Below are 20,086 nucleotides of genomic sequence, written 5' to 3'. Positions count from 1 at the left end.
CACAAAGCTGTGTTATTTTATTATAAAACTATCAGATTCTATAGATATTTTTATTTTTACTCATTATAAATATTTTTTGGGACATTGTAAGATGTAAAAATGAGATAAAATGTATATCCAAGTAATATAAAAATACCAAAAAGTTAAATATTAATATGATTGAATGCTCCTTGTAAAGATAGAGATGTAAACACTTATAAATATATATTATATGTAGATTTAAGGAAATTAAGTCTTTACTGTGATATATTCTCGACTGATTATAAGATTGTAATATATTTTGTAAGAAATCCGAAATTGTAATCTACTTATAAACATATTATTTTTATATTTAAGTGCCGTACTCATAAATGGCAATACTAATGTGACATTAAATGGAATGTAGTCGATGCTTAAATGCGTTTTTTTATTTATTCAATTAGTATATACTGACTCAGGGAAATCTGGAAATGTTTGGTTTCCTTTCTGGAGCGGACGTTATCCTTTTCGACCCCGTGTCAGCAAACACAAAAGTTGTCACTCGGACGCCACGTCACCGAAGTGTCAAAACTGAAATTGAACTTTATGCATATGCACGTAGGTCTGTGTTGCTCTGTGGTCTGTGACGAATTAATCGTCTTTGGCGTTGGACCTACGCTGCGGATATATCGGTCATTGGCGTCCAAAAGGTTATACCAAACGGAAAATCTTTGCAAAAACTAGTGCCTACGCTATTCATTCACGAATCATGTTGTTCTAAATGGGGTGGAACTCTGAACTAGGGAGACAGAGGATTATAATAGGAAACAAACAGATTTACTTAAAATATATTTTAATATAAATTAACACAAACCCAACACAAGACATTGGCTATCCTAGAGCTACATTAAGTGAGAGATTATAGAGCCCTAATTTAGGGTACAAAAGAAAAGAACCTCAGTCCTTCGAATACTTCAACAACGACCAGTACCTGTGTAAAAAAAAAGAAACAACCTATCGACAGTAGGAGTAAAGAAACGCGACGGAGTGGTATCGTCTTGGGTCGTCCCATTCGTTTTTCGTCAAGTTCTTAAATTAGTCCTATTCTGCTTTCCTTACGCATTCTACATTGAAAGCCACCGACGATTGTGACGAATGTAGCAGAATAGGACTAATTTAAGAACTTGACGAAAAACGAATGGGACGACCCAAGACGATACCGACGGAGTTACCATCACGAGCGGCAAGATAAAACGCACAATACTAATATTCAGATTTACGGCCCGGCCACGACTTTGCAGACCGGCGGCGGCGGTGGCGGCAAGTATAGGTGGGAACAAAAGGTCTGATCGCTGTATCTCGCTGTAACCTATGGTTGCCGCCTGCCGCTGACGCCGTCGCGGGATGTGGCCGGGCCGAGGGTCTGTTGCACCAACCACACTTAACAGACTGATCAACGTCACTCAACGGAGAAATCTAATACGTCCCATACAATTAAATTTAGCGGACGCTCTAACGGTGACAGATGGTTTGGTGCAACCGATAGAGTAAATTGATTGCAGTTTAAACAATATGTTTTGCTCGAGACATTTTTACGTAACATAAAAACTCTTGATAGTTACAAAAATATCTGTGGTCTATATTTTTCAATATTATTCCGTGCTTTAGCTCGTGCATGGTGTGAAATATCATTTCAATTCTGTACAGTCAAGGTATTAAATAATCGCACAAAATTTGTACACTCTACCTTAATTTAGGTATAAGGTCGTGTATACACATTTTTGGCACTTTGTGACGATATTTAATACCTGTCTTGATAGGACAACACCAATAATCCTTTTAGCATGAAAACCGTCACCCGGGACATATTTCATGCTAAAAGGGAGGGTTGCGTCAGGGGGAGGACATGGGACACTAGTGTGCTTAAAGCACCATACCCAAAGGTATCATACTACATTCATTGAATGCTGGCTATAATTTGTTTGTCTTCCCCATACATGAGAACACAACGACCTAATCAAAACGACCGTCACTATAGTCACAACTTGGTGACACTCAAAGGAAAGGGCCGTCACAATAGATCACAACTTGGTGACACTCAAAGGCCTTAACACCCTAATAATAATAATACCACGCACTATATAGTGGTGTACACTCACAACCCTTGTAGGTATGTAAAGCTAACACTAATTTCGTTTCTTTACTCCTGCGTGATACTCAACGTCTGGCAATATAACTAGGTATACAAAAAATAATACATAAATCCCCGTAAATATAATGACAAAAGTACCTACATTAAAAACCAAGTTCATAAGTAGAGTAGTTGTAAATTTAGGCGTTGTTCATGAATTGATTTAATACTATTTACATTATACACTGAAGAATGGCAAAAACTCTCATACTGTCAAAATGTCATCATAATATGTTATATTCTGTGATTATACAATTATATAAAATTGCTCGGGAGCTGGCAAGGAAATTCTGGTCCTAGATTTTTTTTGGTTAAGTAATTTGCGTTATAATTATAATTACCGCCTTTCTTGGTATAACAGCTAAACTAAAAATGCGTCGTGAAACGCTTGTGTATGCTGTTAGGTATATATGATTGAGAACTGAGCGCCATTTTATAAATGGAGCTGCCACATTTATAGTACCTACAATTCCATCTTTGATTGTTTGACTTTGTGCGGCGCTGCGCTGTAGGCTTAACACAGGAGCGTCACGACAGTATCTTGCCCGCGAGATAGACTACCGTTCCTATCTAATTAAAACATTTAGAAAAACAAAAACAAAAAACGGTTAGTTTATCTCGCGGGCGAGATACTGTCGCGCCGTACCTGTGCTAGGCCTACTGGTGGACTAATGATATTTGTAATGCAGAGGACATTGGAGGAGGAGAGATGAAAATTTAACTCAGTGGCGTCCCTCGAAGAGGCCTAAGTCAGATTGACACGGGCTGATTATTACGATGACAAGGCCAAGAGGTCCTTTAGCAAGGCTGTAGCCCTATATATAGCACATGATTGGCGCGACAGTATCTCGCAGCGAGATAGACTACCTACCCGTCTTTTTCTATGTTAATTAAAGAGGGACGGGTAGTCTATCGGGCGCTAATCATGTGCTAGCCCGGCTGGCAGGTATTAATATCGGTATAGAAGGAGTAAAGTAAAGGTAAGGATAGGGAAGCATCTCGTGTCAATTTGTATTCAATCATACCTGACACGTAACGCAAGGGACTGAGGGCTAACTTCAATACAAATTGGAATGTATTATAATTTTAAATAAATGCTATTTTATGTACGTGTAAAACGCTTAAAAACTCTATGTTAGGTAGGTAAATTTATTCATATCAAGATCTTGTTCCCGAAGTTGAAATTATTCTGTAGAAATGCTAATAGAATGGTTGAAAGGATGTTGTACAATATTTACGGTGAGTTTACTTGAAAACACTGATTTGGCCACGTGCACAATTATTACTCTAATGAATTTATTGATATAATTGAATATAATTTATATTTTGAACAAAGTTAATTATTATCTACGTAGCCTATTTGGCTCTAGCGAGACTTTAGGGCTCATTTAGACGAGGCGAGAACTCATACGAGTTTCATTACATTGCGGGTTTTGATCGGTCGGTTGAATTGGACGCAACCAACAGTCCGCAATGTAACTAAAATCGTATGCTAGTTCGCGCGCCGTCTAAATCAGCCCTAAGTCGCGGCTTACAATTTTGTCGGAGCTTGCAAATCCCGTTAGACCAAAATGGCTACATAGTATTATTTTTTTTCCCACTTGAATTAAAAACGATGAATAAACTGAGTGGCAATAAAATATTTTGAACTGTCAGCACTATGTACTTATTATGCTACTACATAGCAATATGTTGTAGTTTATAATATTAATTGACTCCGGTAACGCTCTATCTATCATCTAGTTATTGTACTTAGTGGTAGCTTTGCAAGTCTTACTTAATATTAGAGTGTATTCGAATTGAAGCAAAGACTTTTAGAGTAATGACACGGAACATTGACAAACAAATTGCTTATATTTGAGCAAAATAATGAGTAACAACTAAAGTGGAGTACGTTAAACTAGGTTCAAACTCTCTCTATTTCTGTCTTTGGTTAGTGATTAAAAAAATGCCGAAAATTGATGACCAACGACCGGTGAAATGAGAACGTTTTGAACGTTGATATGTAATGCACCTAAATGAGGGGCGCACCCTGGGCACGCCCCGACCCTCACCATATACACACGATCCATGCTACTATACTCTGTATCTTTTGTTTTAATAAAATAAACGTAAACAAAATCTACCCTCAAATGGCTCGTTAAGCCAGTTGAGGGTAGATGAAAACATTACACGATCAAATAATGTAGGTTAAAGTCAGGTCGCTCAGTGACAGAGACAGGCGGTTTTGTATTTGGTCGGTTAACCAATCAATGTTATTACATATGTTATAACTACCCGAAAATGTACAAATTATTTGTTTTTTTTTAAATTTAAATACCTAAAGATACAGACTATAGTAACATTTCACTTATCTACACTTTAACAATATTTTCATTCTAACATCATCACAGTCTTCTCACATTACTTAAACTAACTCTTTTAATTACAAAACGTCTTGACACTGGTATGTCAATATAAATTCTGAAAAAATATATACAAAAGTCTCGTAGAAATTGTTCATATCTGAGTCATGTACTTCACTAGGTTTAGGAACGAAATGCATTCATCGTGTCATGAGTCGGCTCTGAAGCGGAGCTTACGAGATGTACAAGTATAAAGAGATTCATTATAGTATTCCGTGTTAATATATCATGATTCTGATTATTAATAATTAATCTTATTGAATATAATATCAAAATGAGATTTTAGTTGTCTACTAGTGCTCAAGTTTTCCATTTCGTGTACTTAATAAAAACGCGTGGCTAGGCAAGTAAATTGTTCGATAACTTGGCTTATGCATAAGACTCGTTACATTTTTCTGATTTGACACATTATAGTATAATATCCAGGGAGCATTCTGCCTTGTGGCATAAGTTGCCCTTAGAGCACTCTGCCCCTATTCTAGACGGGTTTTATCAGCTGTGGATAGAACAATGTACACATGCGTCGATCGCACTAACTCTCCCAAAACATGACAGTTGTCTTATCCACAGCAAAACAGATAAACACCATTACAGCCACACAAGACAGTGCACTGCCTCGTGGCATCCTACCGTTGTAAATGCAAAGCATTACACCGCCCTCCTGCTTTCAGTTGAGATTTAAAATCAACAATTGATAACAGCGCCATCTAGAGGTGTTGCGTGACGCGGTACGTGTGTCGCTCGTCCAGCACGGTCTGTATGGTGCGGTGCACGTTCTCGGGCAGGTGGTCGAGCAGCATCCGCGGCATCACCTGCAGCTCCATGAAGTCCTCGGGGCACGCCCATCGCATCTCGTACGTTGGCTCTTGGGTGCGCACTTTCCTGGTGAATGCAATGCTTTATGAGAAATATTACGAATTTTATGAGACTGCATTTGAAGAATTTTTGTAGTATTTTGTTTCTAGACTTTTATTTTACACTATCAGCTGTATTCGAACAATGAGATACGTCAAATGCTAGATACTGAAACGATATGTATCGGATACATGTCAGTGTCAAACAAGTGTTTGATTTCTTCTCAAAGACCTTTACCACTTTCACCAGCATCCCTTATATAAAGCTCCCTTCTTTCCTGCACCTACCCGCTACTTTCTATAAGATGTAATGTACAGTCGTCATCAGATATATCGGAGCGGTCACGGTGCTCGCAAATATCTGAACACGCCTCTATTGTCAAGGCGCTAGAGTGCGTGTTCAGATATTTTTGAGCACCTCGGCCGCTCCGATATATCTGATGGCGACTGTATCTTATAGAAAGGGATTGATTTTATGTTCTAAGACGAATTGTTCGCCTTACAGGAAATCTGCCGACTTTATATACTGACAAAGCTAGCTTGCCAGAGTATAGCAATAAGTTTTATCTTGCCAACAATCCACCGACTTCAGACTACAGCCACCGCCACCCACCAGCCACCACCAAACTACGCGTGCATTTGAAGATTTTCACGTGGCCACCATGGTATAATAATATACTCCGCCTGGTACTCCATTCCGAGATTCGCGTATGACCTAACTGACATGCGCCTACGTCATCATGCTGTTTACAGGTTCTCAAACTTTGAAATGTGGGAGAATTTTAACCAACGGTGAAAATTATTTTAACGGCATTAATTTTAAGTTATTCATGTAGAAACATAGTAAAATAAAACAAATCTAATGTATTAAATTAAACTTTATTTATCTATACAAGACAAACGTTTGAAAAACTAATTCACAGTTACACATTAATTACCAAGCTTACGGCGTGAAAAGTTTGGAAAACACTGCGACTGCTGACACTGAGCGAGAAGGAAATAACAATTAACACGCGTTCGACAAGGATGACGGTCAGGGCATGAAGTTATCTAGATCCGAATTGTCAAATGTGCACAGCGCTATCCTGTGTTGCCAGTAGTATAAACAGAATTACCCGAAAGTCTGAAATTTCTTTCGTGAATCGGAAGATATTGCTAACGAGTAATTAAAAATGACGTGTTATTGTAAAATTTAAGCTAAAATACATATAAATGAAAATTATAAAATTATAAAGAAATATTTTAACTTATTAACCATAGGTATAATGTACCCATGTAACATGTTATGTTGAAATAAAGTGGCAATGTTATTGTGACGTAGGCCCGTGTCACTATGGGAATGGAAGACCATGGTTTATTAGACCATGGTGGCCACAACTAATCGACAGCTAGATGATTCAAGTAAATTCTCAAAACAAAAATCATTCGCAATTAATACGATTTTATTTTATCAGTGATTAACCTTATTTGTCATGCATGCCTTTTTACCTATACGTTTCACTTAGAGCAGAAAGAAAAGAGGTGGGCAAAAATTTTCTACACTACTGCACCACTACATATAACAACCATATGAGACATTGGAAAACCTGGTTGAACTTGTACTTTATTTAATAAAGTAAAGAATTGAATTGGTTTTCCGATCTGCATGTTAAGTCTAAGGTTTCTCTCATCAATTATGAGACCATGACTATGAAGAATAATATAGTCCAAAGCAAATGGATTACATTTTCGTATAGAATTTCGTGTAAGTAAATAGGTTGTACATTTTCTTACCCTTTCTATCTGCTCTAAGGACGTATCCCTATCAAGAACCGAAACTCAAATCCTGATAACTGTTATCGTTTACCTTTCATTTTCATCCTCATCGTCATTGCTTTGACAAGACATGCGAAAAGAAAATTAGTTTTATTTGGTAGGTTGTTATTTACAGCTTGGTAAAAAAGAGTAGAAATTAAAAAGTGGCAACACTGTAGTGTCGTCCCTTTCAAACCAATATATACATGTGATTCATGAGACGTGAGCAGGACTAATCCTGCACACTCAGTAACTGATAATTGATCGATCACCGTCGTATTTAGGAGAAACAACAACACTTTTTCCTATTTTTTTACTTTTTGGTATTTTTTTATTTTTTTAGTTTTTGGGGCAAATTTAATTCTCAACAATCATGGTCACCCTACAGGACCTAATTAATAAACATAAAACCTCTTTAACCGTAATGGCATTTTGATTACGAAGAAAATAAACTGTCAAACTTGAGTGAGATACGAGTTTTCAAAAGTAACCAGACCGTGATGACAGTAATGACATTCAATTTGACACAAAATATCGGTAGTTTAGTATTCTAATTTTCGGGTGACCATGCATGTCGTAAAAAAATTAATAACTTTTTTTTTCAACACGACTAGAAAATTAACGTTAACCTCACTAATACTGATACGAAACAGTTGCTTATAATGAACGATATGCGCAGTGTTAGTCCTGCTCACGTCTCCTGAATCACCCTGTATAAGAAAACGGGACGACACTACAGTGTTGCCACTTTTTAATTTCTACTCTTTTTTGCCAAGCTGTAGGGTGAGCAACCACCAGAGCTGTGCGAGGCGGAGCAAAGCTGCACTGCGTGAAACAGTGTGAGCATTTATTTGTACGGGATAGCTGAGCAGGCAGCTACGCTAGACAGCGAGATTGTGTAGCTGTTTGCATTGCAAGTGAGCGGTGCGAGGATCGCAAAGGAAATTTTCAGGATGACGGGCGTCACTGTGTGTTATGATGCTCCTACACTGCAGTTATATACATATATATGTAGTAGTGAATAATCCTTTACCATCGTATTTTTACGGAATTTCAGTCAACCTCAGTACTTTTGGTACTGAGACTATTCTATTATATTCTAACATCGTGTGACAGGGACAATTTTGTTTTGCGTATATAAAACTGCGCTCCTAGGTAGCCGCCATCCGCTAAGGTTCCTCTTCATGAGCTGCTTTAAGCATTAGTGTTTTGTTATCGCATACCGTCACGCTACCTCGCATTGGTCTAGTGGATGATCACCCTTATACCAGCACTTTACGGGCTCGTAAAGCATGAATTTTTCTCACTTGATATATTATTATAGAATTGGATCATCCTAAACCAACAAGTTCAATCTCATTTGCTAGTAAAAAATGCAAACTCAATTTGTTTTTGAACGGCTAATCTTTACCTGCATGTTTTGTAAGCGTGTAAGCAAGTGGTAAGCATTTTTACAGTGCAGTACAATATGAATTTAAAAATTACGATTTTCAATGTGCCAAAAAACACCATTGCACAGTTTAGGTATATGCACGAGATGCAGTTTATCTTGCTAGTATTCGCATCGCTCGAGTTAATTTGATCATAATTTGGTGTATGATTTAATATAGGTGCCCTACCCACCCACTTATTTAGACCGCCATTAATATTTTTTCTACAGAAAACAAGGTTTTATACTTTTATATATTTTTAACAAGTAATCTTTTTTCACGCATAGTATAACCTACAATTATTTGATCACACAAGTGTCATTAGAATTTCAACTTGAACCTTAGATCAAACTGCTCAGTTTAAAACAGTCATAATTTTTCAATAAGTACCTATAATATCGTTTATGTATTTCCGAGCCCTCTAGTTTGTTGCAGCCGTGCAAGTCAAAAATAATCGAAAAATAGCAAAACCTTGTTTTCTCAGACTGTACAATACTTAATTGTTACTAGGCCCACAATTTACAGCAGACGGCACTATACAACTTTACAATTCGGTAACAAATCGCTAGCCCAATATTACAGGGTTCTATGTTACATTTTCAAGATAGTTGAAATTCGACTTAAATGTCACTATGACAATGTTCAAATTTCAGTTCGATAAAAGTGAAACATAGAACCCTGTAATATTGGGCCAGCGATATGCAATGAACCATGAACCTATTGAACGCCACGTCTATCGTGCGCGGCGCGCCATCGTGAGCCTTGTCGGAATGTACCAAGGCTGATATTGGGTTGTAGCCGCGCGCGTCTATGGTGGTCAAAGGGTTAAGCAACTCTATGTGCCAGCACTTAATAGACGCTATTGTACTTACTTCTCAATGCCCATGCGCTTGCGTCGCACGATGTGCAGGATGCGTCCCGCCGTGAACAGCCGCGCCGTGGAGAACCGGCGTACGAACACGTTGCGTGACACTAGCGCCGCCTCCTGGAACGGGAAATGGCGTCAGTGGTACTCCTACGCTGAAGCATGAACCAGCGAAAGGAGCTAAGTTTAAACAATCCTGCATACATTTATGGTGAAAAAATTCTGGTTGTTTCCAACTAGAGAGGCGAAAAAAGAAGTTGGGCTAACCAATACAAAAATCCAGTAGATTTTGTTTTCTTTTTTACGTTGAAACGAGTTAAATGGAAATATTTTATTGGCTTGAGCAAAATAGTTGCGAAACAAGAGTATGGCAAATTGCAAATCTACATGACGCAATAACGGTATGTTGTATGCTTAGGTTATGTAGGTTGTTAATAAATAATGAATTAATGATAATAATATAATTTATATAAAATTGGTCAGTATAAATACCTACCTACGTAACCTACTTTTGTTTTGTGTTACCTTTCATATGAAACGCAGATCCGCGTAAGTAAGTTTTGAACTCTTATATTTAAGTTAAATAGAATTCAATAACTACTGCACGGATCCACGTTCGGGTATACGAAAGGTTAAAGGCACTAAATTCGTGTACTGTACGGATATGATTATGATCGACTGTCGTTCGTGTCTACGTGACAGCATCATAAAACGGTATCCGTCACTTTCGATCGCGCTCTGTTAAAAAGTGACGGATATTTTGTCACGTGGATAAAGCCATCCATAATAGGCCGGCTGTCTAAGTCAAATATGTATTAAAATTGCAGTGATTAGGTATAATTGTACAATAATTAGCTAGATGGTGCAGACACTCGTGACGGTTAGACACAGCTACTCACCTGCGTGCGGCACGCAACAATTGTGGGTTACGACAGTGGGGTGACAACCGGTAAACAACAGGACAATTTACTTTCATTTAGAACTGAGTGCTTAAATGGGGCATTATCTATGAAAAGGGACCTTATTGTCGATGGCGCTTACGCCGCACAGCGTCGCGCGGCATTGTATTTATATCGGAGCATCGTTAATAATGGCGTAAGCGCCTTCGTCAATAAGGTCCCTTTTCATAGATAACGTCACAAATATTTTATTGCTTGTTAATTGGCGATGGAACTAAAGAACAGAAAATATAAATATGCCTATTTAATTTTCATCAATTATTCATCAAAAATACACAATATGAGTTTGTATTTCGTGTAATTCTGTGTTAATTTTTTTTGTCGAGCCATAGGAACCCAATGTATTTCTTATTAGGGACTTTTTTCAACTTGAACGAACAATTACTCGATCGTCAAATTTCTTTCAACTGCGATAAATACTCAGAGTTATATAATATAAATATATGCAGCAGAGTTGAATTTCTTTGTACTTTCTTATCGCCGCATAAAATATGAATTATTTGCGAAGCGTATTTCAGATCATTCATGTCTCGTGAACTTATTGTGAAAAAATACTTAAAATACAAAAAAGGTATGATTCCAATTCCAGCCTCAGTCAACGATTTAGAACGGAATCACACCTTTACAATGATCGGTGAAACAAAACAGCATCAACCACACAAGCCGGCACCAGGCACAGAAGCACGTAGACCTGTAACACCTGTATGTAAATGTTACTGACAGCACTCACGGTGGAGACGCCCGGCACGAGCAGGGCGTCAGCGGAGTCGTCGGAGTGGTTCGCCTCCAGGTCTTCGGGCCGCCGCCAGGTGGACTCCAGGTCTCGGGCGGGCACGCCGAATAGTGCGTAGCCGAAGCCGTTTAGCATTATTCGGTACTGGAACAAAACAAGATGATAATGATAACTTTCGTTGAAGATATAACTTTAATACATGGGTAAATTCTACGGTATCAAGCATTGACATAACCTGTAATTAATTTGTTACCTACAAGTACCGACCAATAAATAATATATCACCTTTATGTTTGTGTATATAGTCTATTGCATATTTTACTAGTGATTTTATACAATATTATGGTGAATACTGCAATGAAATACTGTGAATTACAATAGGATAATCGGCATAATACTAAAAAAGTTCTAATAAAAAATTTATCTGACTATATATTTAAAAAATAATCACTATGTAAAAACCATTAAATTAGACCAATTTTTCTCATCACTCGCACAAAGAACTACTACTAATAGCTAGACTACCTAAAGTAGTGAGGTGGAAATCACTTACAAATATAAAAAAAAAAACTTCTACCGTAAAAACATGGAGGTGATATATTATTGGCCGCTACTGTATGTACTATTGTACTCGTACTTTACTCATATGATGCATGTAAAGTTGAAGCGAACTTTGATACGCTAATTACAAAACCGTTTAGGCAACGGACCACTTGACCGATCACTTGGTTGGTTGGTTAGTTGGTTGGTGGTAGTCCATATACGTACTAGTACTACCAAAGTGATTCCAAAGTGCATTAGACAAACATAATTTCTAATTCAATAAGTACTCACTTTGGTACAATAAATGATTTGTATTTGTATCATATCAGGATGACGAACACAGTGGTGTGACATGACACATGACCAATGATCATCAGTATGAACTTGATCTGCCATTCCAAGAGTTAAGCCGACAGTCAGCAAGCTCTCAGTGTAACTGACCTTGGGCAGCTTGGTGGCGTGTATGGTCTGTATGACCTTGGTGCGCAGGTTCTCGATGCTGTGCACGCTGAGCCGCATCACCAGGTCATCGCCCACGCCCACCGTTAGCACGAAGCTCTCCGTGTAGCGGGCGGCTTCGCGGCTTATTAGACCCGCTGGAAAACAATAGGGAATTATGTGCAAGATACGTCTAACGTGGCAATTAGATGTGTTCAAATAAGTCGGCTAGCGAGATAATGGTTAAATAAAAAAAAACCGAACAAGTGCAAGTCGGACTCGCCCACCGAGGGTTCCGTACTTTTTAGTATTTGTTATAGCGGCAACAGAAATACGTCATCTGTGAACATTTCAACTGTCTAGCTATCACGGTTCGTGAGATACAGCCTGGTGACAGACGGACGGTCGGACGGACAGCAGTCTTAGTAATAGGGTCCCGTTTTACCCTTTGGGTACGGAACCCTAAAAATGATAAACCATACACCTCGAGCAGGGCAGGATTGGTGGGTAGCGGCCTCAGTGGCTGATTTGCAGTGTTGGCCCCAGACCCTGTAGTAACTACTAGCCGCCCCTTTCTCAGCACCCATCTATAGACGGTCGCCTTGCTGCCGCCCCTAATATCTTGTTGCTCTAGGCCCGAGCCTACTGGGACTTAGGGCAAATCCGCCACTGAGCGGCCTTCCGTTACATCGGAATAAGAGCTTAGCTACAAGTAAGCTATCGGAGACTTATGTCAGCAATTTTTTAAACACGGAAAGTAAAATGACTCTCGTTTCCTTAGAGTGGAACTTAATTAATACCATCAAAATATTATTAATAAAAAAAAGTATGATTGACTACTTACCAGGCGTAGAGAACGCGAATACTTTGAGGTGTGGATACCTGGGCCTTAGCTTTAACGCTACTAATACTGCTACCCCGGCGCCCAGACTATGACCTGAAAATATATAAAAAAGGTTATACATTCAAATGGAAGTATCGTCATCAAAATAAAGTATCCGTCATATACTACGCATATAGCGCTGTCACGCTTAATACACCAGAGGAGCGACGTGCGAATTCACATCAGTGTGATAACCGCTTAAACCGTAATCGAATGAAAAACAAAATTATATTGTTCACAAAACAAAGGCCTCTCTTAATCCAAGCCCACGTCATAACAAGATTGTTTACCATTAAGCCAAGTACAAACAGCCAATCAAAAAACACAATTAAAAACAAGGCTGGATTGCAAAACAATGGGACAGTGGAGATAGTTTACAGAAGAAATTGTCGAAGAAATTAAAGTGACTGACGTGACCTACAAAATGTTTAGTACCTACTAACTAGGTCAAGGTCAACGATTATGTTTAGAGTCAAACGATACATGAAAAATAACACAATTTGTTTGTTTGTGTCAGGTAAGAAAGAGAGAATTGGGGGTGCTCGTGGGAAAATTTATTCCGAAAAAGAATTTTGTACCCGTGGCAATTTGAATAGAGCAAGAAAAGTAACCATCCATACACTGGCTGCCGCTATCCCATAAAGAACGGATTCATAACATAAAATTCTAATCTCATATTGTAGCAAATTAAGTCTTCTTTAAAAACGTCTAAGGAAGGTACTATCAAAAAATAGTCCTTTAGGGTTAGAATCGCCCAAAACTAAATAAAAACCGAAATTTTCGCAGGTTTTTCGATTTTTGACAAAGTTGCGTTCGGCACTCAAGGTCACAAACTTGGATTATTAATTGGGCCAACATCATAAATAAGTCTGCAAAAAATCAGAACTACCGGATTTGACGCAGAAGAGCCAGGTTACAAAATTCTACAATTTCACTGGATTATAAGGTCCAATTCCGCTCGTAACTTTACCTGTGAGCACTAGGTCGTAATGCGGGTACTGCTGGAAGGCCCGGTCCAGCACCGGCATCAGCCGCTTCAGCATCTTGGCGGCTCCCATCGACATGCCCTTGTGCGCTGCCGTGCCTTCAGGCAAGCCTGTATTCAAAAGGAGTTTTAAAGTCAAATCAACAACCAAAAATTATTTATTTGCAAGAACACGGTTTAAATAAGCCACGTATTCAACCTGCAAGCAGATTTGCCGAATGCCGTTAGCCGAATTCGTGAACGAATCAAAAATGGGTGGTTAACCGTTAACCCTTAAATAAAGGTTTATTCAAACGCAAATAAAGCACCGTAAGTCCCAAAGTCTGTTTGACATTTTAAAATCGGGATTTATTTAATTCTACAGTAAATTTTTTGATTGTCTTTTATGTCTACAAGTAGTTACGAAGATACCTAGTCTGATCGGGAGTCTGGTGAACCGTGGTGGTAGTTAGTACCAGTGGCGGCGCGTCAAACATATCCATAGGCAAGCCGGGGCTAACTTGGCTTACATATTTCCTTTACAACTCTGCTCAAACGTCCAAAAACAGGCAAGCCGGTGGGAATCGGCTTTTATGGACGCGCCACCACTGGTTAGTACGGATATTTAGATATATAAGTACTTATGTATTATGGTTTAAAAAAAACCTTATAACATTTACAAAGTCTTATTAGTTTTACAGCATAGATACATGTTGCTTATTATAACTCAGATTACGTAAGTGGCGCAGGAAAACCACTCGATTTACACAAAAGTTAGAACACTACCCATACAACCATTTCCAGTCGCCGTTACGACGCGGTGTTGACACATCTTGTGTCGACACCGTCTGTTTCGGTCACAATTCCAGTCGCAGAGTCGTCGCCGTGTCGACACAGTTACCAGAAATGGGGAAGGGTCGACACATGACACAAAGTGACATAAAGTGTGGTCGCCGTGTGCACACATTGTTTCGAGTTTGCGACTACTTTATGCCAAAATCATTCGTTCATTCGTTCATTTTGTTCCTGTCAAATGGAAACTGTCAGATGGAAAAATACTTAAATAAAAATAAGTGACATTAATACGCCATCTCTAAAACGGATTACAAGACGTAATTATATATTGTTTGCATTTATATTACAATAGGACTTAAATTATTATGGGGAATTAAACTGCTCGAGTGATTTGATAAACTAAGTGTAATATAATCAACGCGCCACCACATTGTTTTAGTTTAGCCGGAAATGAAATTGTTTACTTCTCAGTGCCTGTGTTCATAACTATATTATTTGAAGCATTTTTAGTACTTCGATGCGTATACTATACTTAAATAACAGATATAACGCTTTACATACTACGAAACTTGTTAATTATGATGTATAAATATGGTTTAAGGCTGAGAAATATTGCAGTCACAAAGTAGTTGCAATGTTTCGACTTTGTGTCGACTCTGTGTTGACACATGACACGCGCTGTCAAAAGTAATAACAAAGTTACTGGTATGTTACTGGATTTGCAAAATGGCTCCTTGTGTTGATTTCAAAATCAAAATCAAAATCAAAAGCATTTATTGCAAACATATTACATAACATTAGGTAGGTAGGTACCTATACATAATATGGACCCTGCAAGGGCGCAGCAATAGTGAGTCATACAATGTTGTAACTGTTGTATGTTGATATAGACTAAATAAATTTATTTAGTGTAGGTAAATATTCGGATCTCTACCAATTATTGGGAAAGCTCGGGTTCCAATGAAATACTCCCTTTAGTTTTCCTTGTTTTATTGGTTTTACATTTTCAATTCCGCTTTACACAATATCCATCCATCTAGTCTACAGCTAATGCCGACATAAGTTTAATCACAAAACTCATTAAATTATCACAGCATCGTCTACTTCATTGTCTTCTGTTTTTTTTTAATAGCCTTTCCAGTTCTGACATCTGTCACATTTCCCGCGCATCGCGCTTAAGTTTTTAAAAAGGTCTCCCACTAATAAGGCGCGTTCACATTTACTTACTTTTTGATATAAAGATAAAACATACTACTAAAATTAACTATGGACGCGATGTCGGAACCTAACAGCTTCGGCCATCCTCTTTAAGCGAGTCCCTTCGCTTAGATTGCTATCACAACGCAAAATACTATTTTTAGAAATCAACGATAACAAATTCAACATAAGTCTAATCATTGAACTTTGCTTCTAATGACAACACGACATCTACATACAATTTGTAAGTTAAAACAAATGAAACAAAAATTCAATAAACAACAAAAATGACATCTGTTTCAGACGATATACGCATATCTACCCAATTATACAACAGGTTGTTACAATAAGCACATCGGCCATCCTCTTTAAGCGAGTCCCTTCGCTTAGGTTGCTATCACAAAAGAAAACTACTATAATACTATAGTTGGTCAAACCAATCTGCCAGTCAGCAAGAACCAGGAAAACCATACTCTTGTCTTTTGGGTGCTAGCACCAGTGCAAGACAAAGATAGTATTATTCTCTCTGTCAACGATAACAAATTCAAGAAACTATAAAAATAAAATTTTGCGTCTAATGACAATATAACATCAACATACAATTTATAAGTTGCAACTAATGAACACAAAAATATAAATTACCATTAACCAAAATCGATGTCTATTTCAGACTATAATCATAACGACGATTATATACATAGTATAACAGAAATTAACATGTACCTAAGACATACAGTTTATGAAATCTTACAAACATATATGTATAATTAGTCGATATTAGGTACAATCCAAATATTTTTGTTAATAACCTGCCTTCATGTGCAAACATGCTTACTCGCTTTCAGTATATGATTGGATGCATTCGATTATAAATCTCGAGAAAACACCATACAGGATTGTATTTTGCCAATAAATATATATTAGCCTCATACTTCCTTATCGTTACTTCGGGTCAGAAACCTATCGTTAGGAAGAACGTAGTACAGTAGTTACCAGGGTTTTATTGATATTCTCCATCGTGTGGACCCTGTCTCACTACCCGTACTAAATCACCCTCTTTATGTTGCCTTAATGATTTCCCATGTTTATTGTAATTAAGAACGTCTTTCGATTGCTGCTCTTTTAATTTTATCACCAGCGCCTATCCTAACTTTTGTAAACTTGGCGATTTTGGATGTGTTATTAATAAGAGCCCAATATACCTTCTTTCAGTGATATCAAACCCTATTAACAGTTCCAAGTGGCTCTTTTGTGCAGTCGTGTATACGCACCAGTACATCGGTGATATGTGCGTCCCAAGCTTTATCGACGTAGCCAACGCGTCCAAAGTCCAAAATGGTCTTGTTGAATCTCTCAACCTCTCTCAAGGCTCTCGGGGTTGCTACCGCGTTAACAATGAGCTTAATGCCAAATGATGTAAACTCTCGAAAATACTTATTACTTGTCAAACCCAAACCTTTATCGGTGATGAGAGACGAACTGGAACACTGAAGCAGCTAATGTGCTCTTATGACTCGAACGGTTGTCCCAGGCTTGGGTTAGTCGGTTTGGGAAACTCAGACTACATCTGTATTCCTACTAACAAGCCGGATTTCCTGAGTATACTTACCCCAAAACCTAGATTGCGGAAGACTATTTGGTGAAACAGAAATAACATTTACTCGGTTTAGTATGAGACCCTTTCTTTAAGTTGCAACACCTCCGCAATCTCTGAATACCTTCGGTCAGTGTCATCCACATGAACTAAAAATATCTATATGTCGATATATAAACTACTACATATTACCTGAGCTTCTCGGAGTATCTTGTGAATAGTTCTTTTCGAGGTCCATCAAAGGTAACATCAACTCGGGGTAATGTTAATTTTGTGGTCTAATACAATACGGCCACTTAGGCCAGCTTAAGACAAGAATGCTCTAACAATACCACTGTCTGGTATAGGCCTGTATGCAACTGGTTAGAAGTCTCTATATTATATATTAATTAAGTCTTCTATATTAATTACCATCTCGGCACCATTGAATCCTAGAGGTCTTGAAGCCAAATAGAAAAGTCATTCTTATGTTGTACGAGTACCTGTTCCAATATTGAGCACTGCTCGTCAATCAATTCCTGGTTACAATTAATTCCTAATAAAGTGTCCAAGGTAGCTATCTGTTTTGATGAAAGGAGTGAACTTCTGGAAAAGGATCTCATTACTAAGGTTCCCTTTTTGGTAGTTACAAACTAAGAGAGCGCCAAGTCCCTTTCTAATTTCAATCATACCAGGTACAACTAGTACAAGATAATATCGATTGTCTCCTTCGCCCGCAGCGAGCCATTCACGTATACCTACATTGAATTTACTTTAAATTCGTAGTAGCTGTTACCAGTCACAAGCTACAATACATTACCGTTTCGATTAATGTCCTTCTAGACTAGAAGATGTAAGCTGTTTTGTATTGGCACCATGTGAAGTGCATGGTGGGGGTAAGTAAAGCGATCGCAGTGCATAAAGTGCTAAAAATAGACACTAACGAAATTAGCATCTATCATTTCATACAAGTGTCTCGAAATGGGACTTTAATTTACGATTACTCCTGAGATATTCATTTAAATTGTATGGTGTAAGGGACCATTGTAATCTGTCTGAAATGCTTAATCTAAATAACGTATTCAATAAGAATGGGTATAGTAAGTTATCCTTAAAAGATAGACATATACCATCGCGAAAGAAAGAGAGACAATCGCACCATACATTGTGTTGTTATATGTCAAACGGATTAGGTAATATTTTCGATTGAAGCTTTTAGCCAGCACTATTTTTCTCTGACTTCATTAGCAAATATCGTCATATTTCAACCAATTTACACAGAACCTTAACTAATTATACGGCTTAATCTTCCTCAAGAATCACTCCATCCATAGGTATACTTCACATATAACTCCATTCAGTAGTTTTCACTGAAATTATTACGATTTACTTACTACTCGCTTAACCTTTTCGACGCCGTGTCAAACACAAAAGCTATCACTCGAACGCCACGTCACTGAAGTGTCAAAACTGAAATTGAACGTTATGCATATGTACGTAGGTCTATGTTGCTCTGTGGTCTGGACCGATTAATCCGTCTTTGGCGTCCAAAAGGTTAATAGTTGTGAGAAAATACGGGCCTATAGTTGCAACCGATGTGTGGCGCTGTCGTCGTGCACTAACAAGGTCGTTTAATAAAGTTGGCTGAACCGTAATTATCTATAATTGTTATTCCAATTGTTTCCTGTATTCCTTGAACTTCAGCGTTTAAGTACAATAGAGATGCCTATAAGCGTCAAACTCTTTTTTTTTTACTCCTCTCTAGAAATGCAAATTATCAAAAGAATGAATTTGGGTTCCTAGAACTTTTATTGTACTAACTCTAATGAGGCTGCACCCATTTTCCAGATCGATTAGTTATGTGTTAAGTAAATGAATATTGGCGTTCATAAGTTATCTTTTTATTTTGGGTCGCCACTGTTAATAGTCGCTTCGCAAACTGAACGTTTTTGTCTTTACCTACTGCCTGTTTGAATGTCATTCATATGTTAGTAGTATTTTTATTTCCAAACAAAAATCTGTTGCCAACTATCCTGACCAATCTCTGATCCTCAATTCCATAAATACCTAGTGTAGTCTACCTACATCTTCCTTATTTTTAATAATACACATTATTCTTAACAAACTACATAAAACAAATTACAAATTACATAAAACAGTAGGTACCCCTGGTACCAAGTATTAGCTAACCCTCTTAGTTTGGGTAACGCATAGTGGATTGTTGCCTTATTTATCGTTCCAACCATATATTTCGGCACATTTCACTCTCGTTAACCAAGCTAACACGGTTTGCACCTTTGTTATCGGATCAAACTCTGAAATCACATTGATACTTGTATTTATCCGAAACCCTGACCTTATCAAGAGTACTTATACACGAATTTAATACTGCCCTAGTATCTTATTGTTTACTTGTTCCTTATGTAGTGATGATCGTCCATTAGATCCCGATGCAGATGTTGAATAGTGCCTCAGCCTCGTTACTGGAGTTGCTCTGTTAGCAC

The 20,086-nt window shown here is 37.9% G+C and overlaps 1 protein-coding gene across 5 annotated transcripts in view; it reads right to left on the bottom strand.

The window, feature by feature from the left end:
• Positions 1-794: 794 nt before the first annotated feature.
• Positions 795-20,086, bottom strand: part of LOC134793133 (diacylglycerol lipase-beta) — a 118,508-nt gene continuing 99,216 nt past the window's right edge. For 2 of the 5 annotated variants that reach the window (XM_063764696.1, XM_063764697.1), the window contains exons 9-15: positions 14,024-14,149; positions 13,015-13,107; positions 12,174-12,328; positions 11,178-11,333; positions 9,505-9,617; positions 7,255-7,281; positions 795-5,436 (exon numbers count right to left, since the gene is read on the bottom strand). In XM_063764696.1, coding sequence (XP_063620766.1) covers positions 5,262-5,436; positions 7,255-7,281; positions 9,505-9,617; positions 11,178-11,333; positions 12,174-12,328; positions 13,015-13,107; positions 14,024-14,149 — 845 coding nt within the window. In that variant the 3' untranslated portion in view covers positions 795-5,261. The remainder of the gene's footprint in view (positions 5,437-7,254; positions 7,282-9,504; positions 9,618-11,177; positions 11,334-12,173; positions 12,329-13,014; positions 13,108-14,023; positions 14,150-20,086) is intronic. The other 3 variants (XM_063764698.1, XM_063764699.1, XM_063764700.1) reach the window with 3 other exon arrangements.

This window comes from Cydia splendana, chromosome 8 (assembly GCF_910591565.1).
Source record: "Cydia splendana chromosome 8, ilCydSple1.2, whole genome shotgun sequence".
Taxonomy (NCBI): Eukaryota; Metazoa; Arthropoda; class Insecta; order Lepidoptera; family Tortricidae; genus Cydia; species Cydia splendana.
This window is presented reverse-complemented; position numbering and strand designations above follow the sequence as displayed.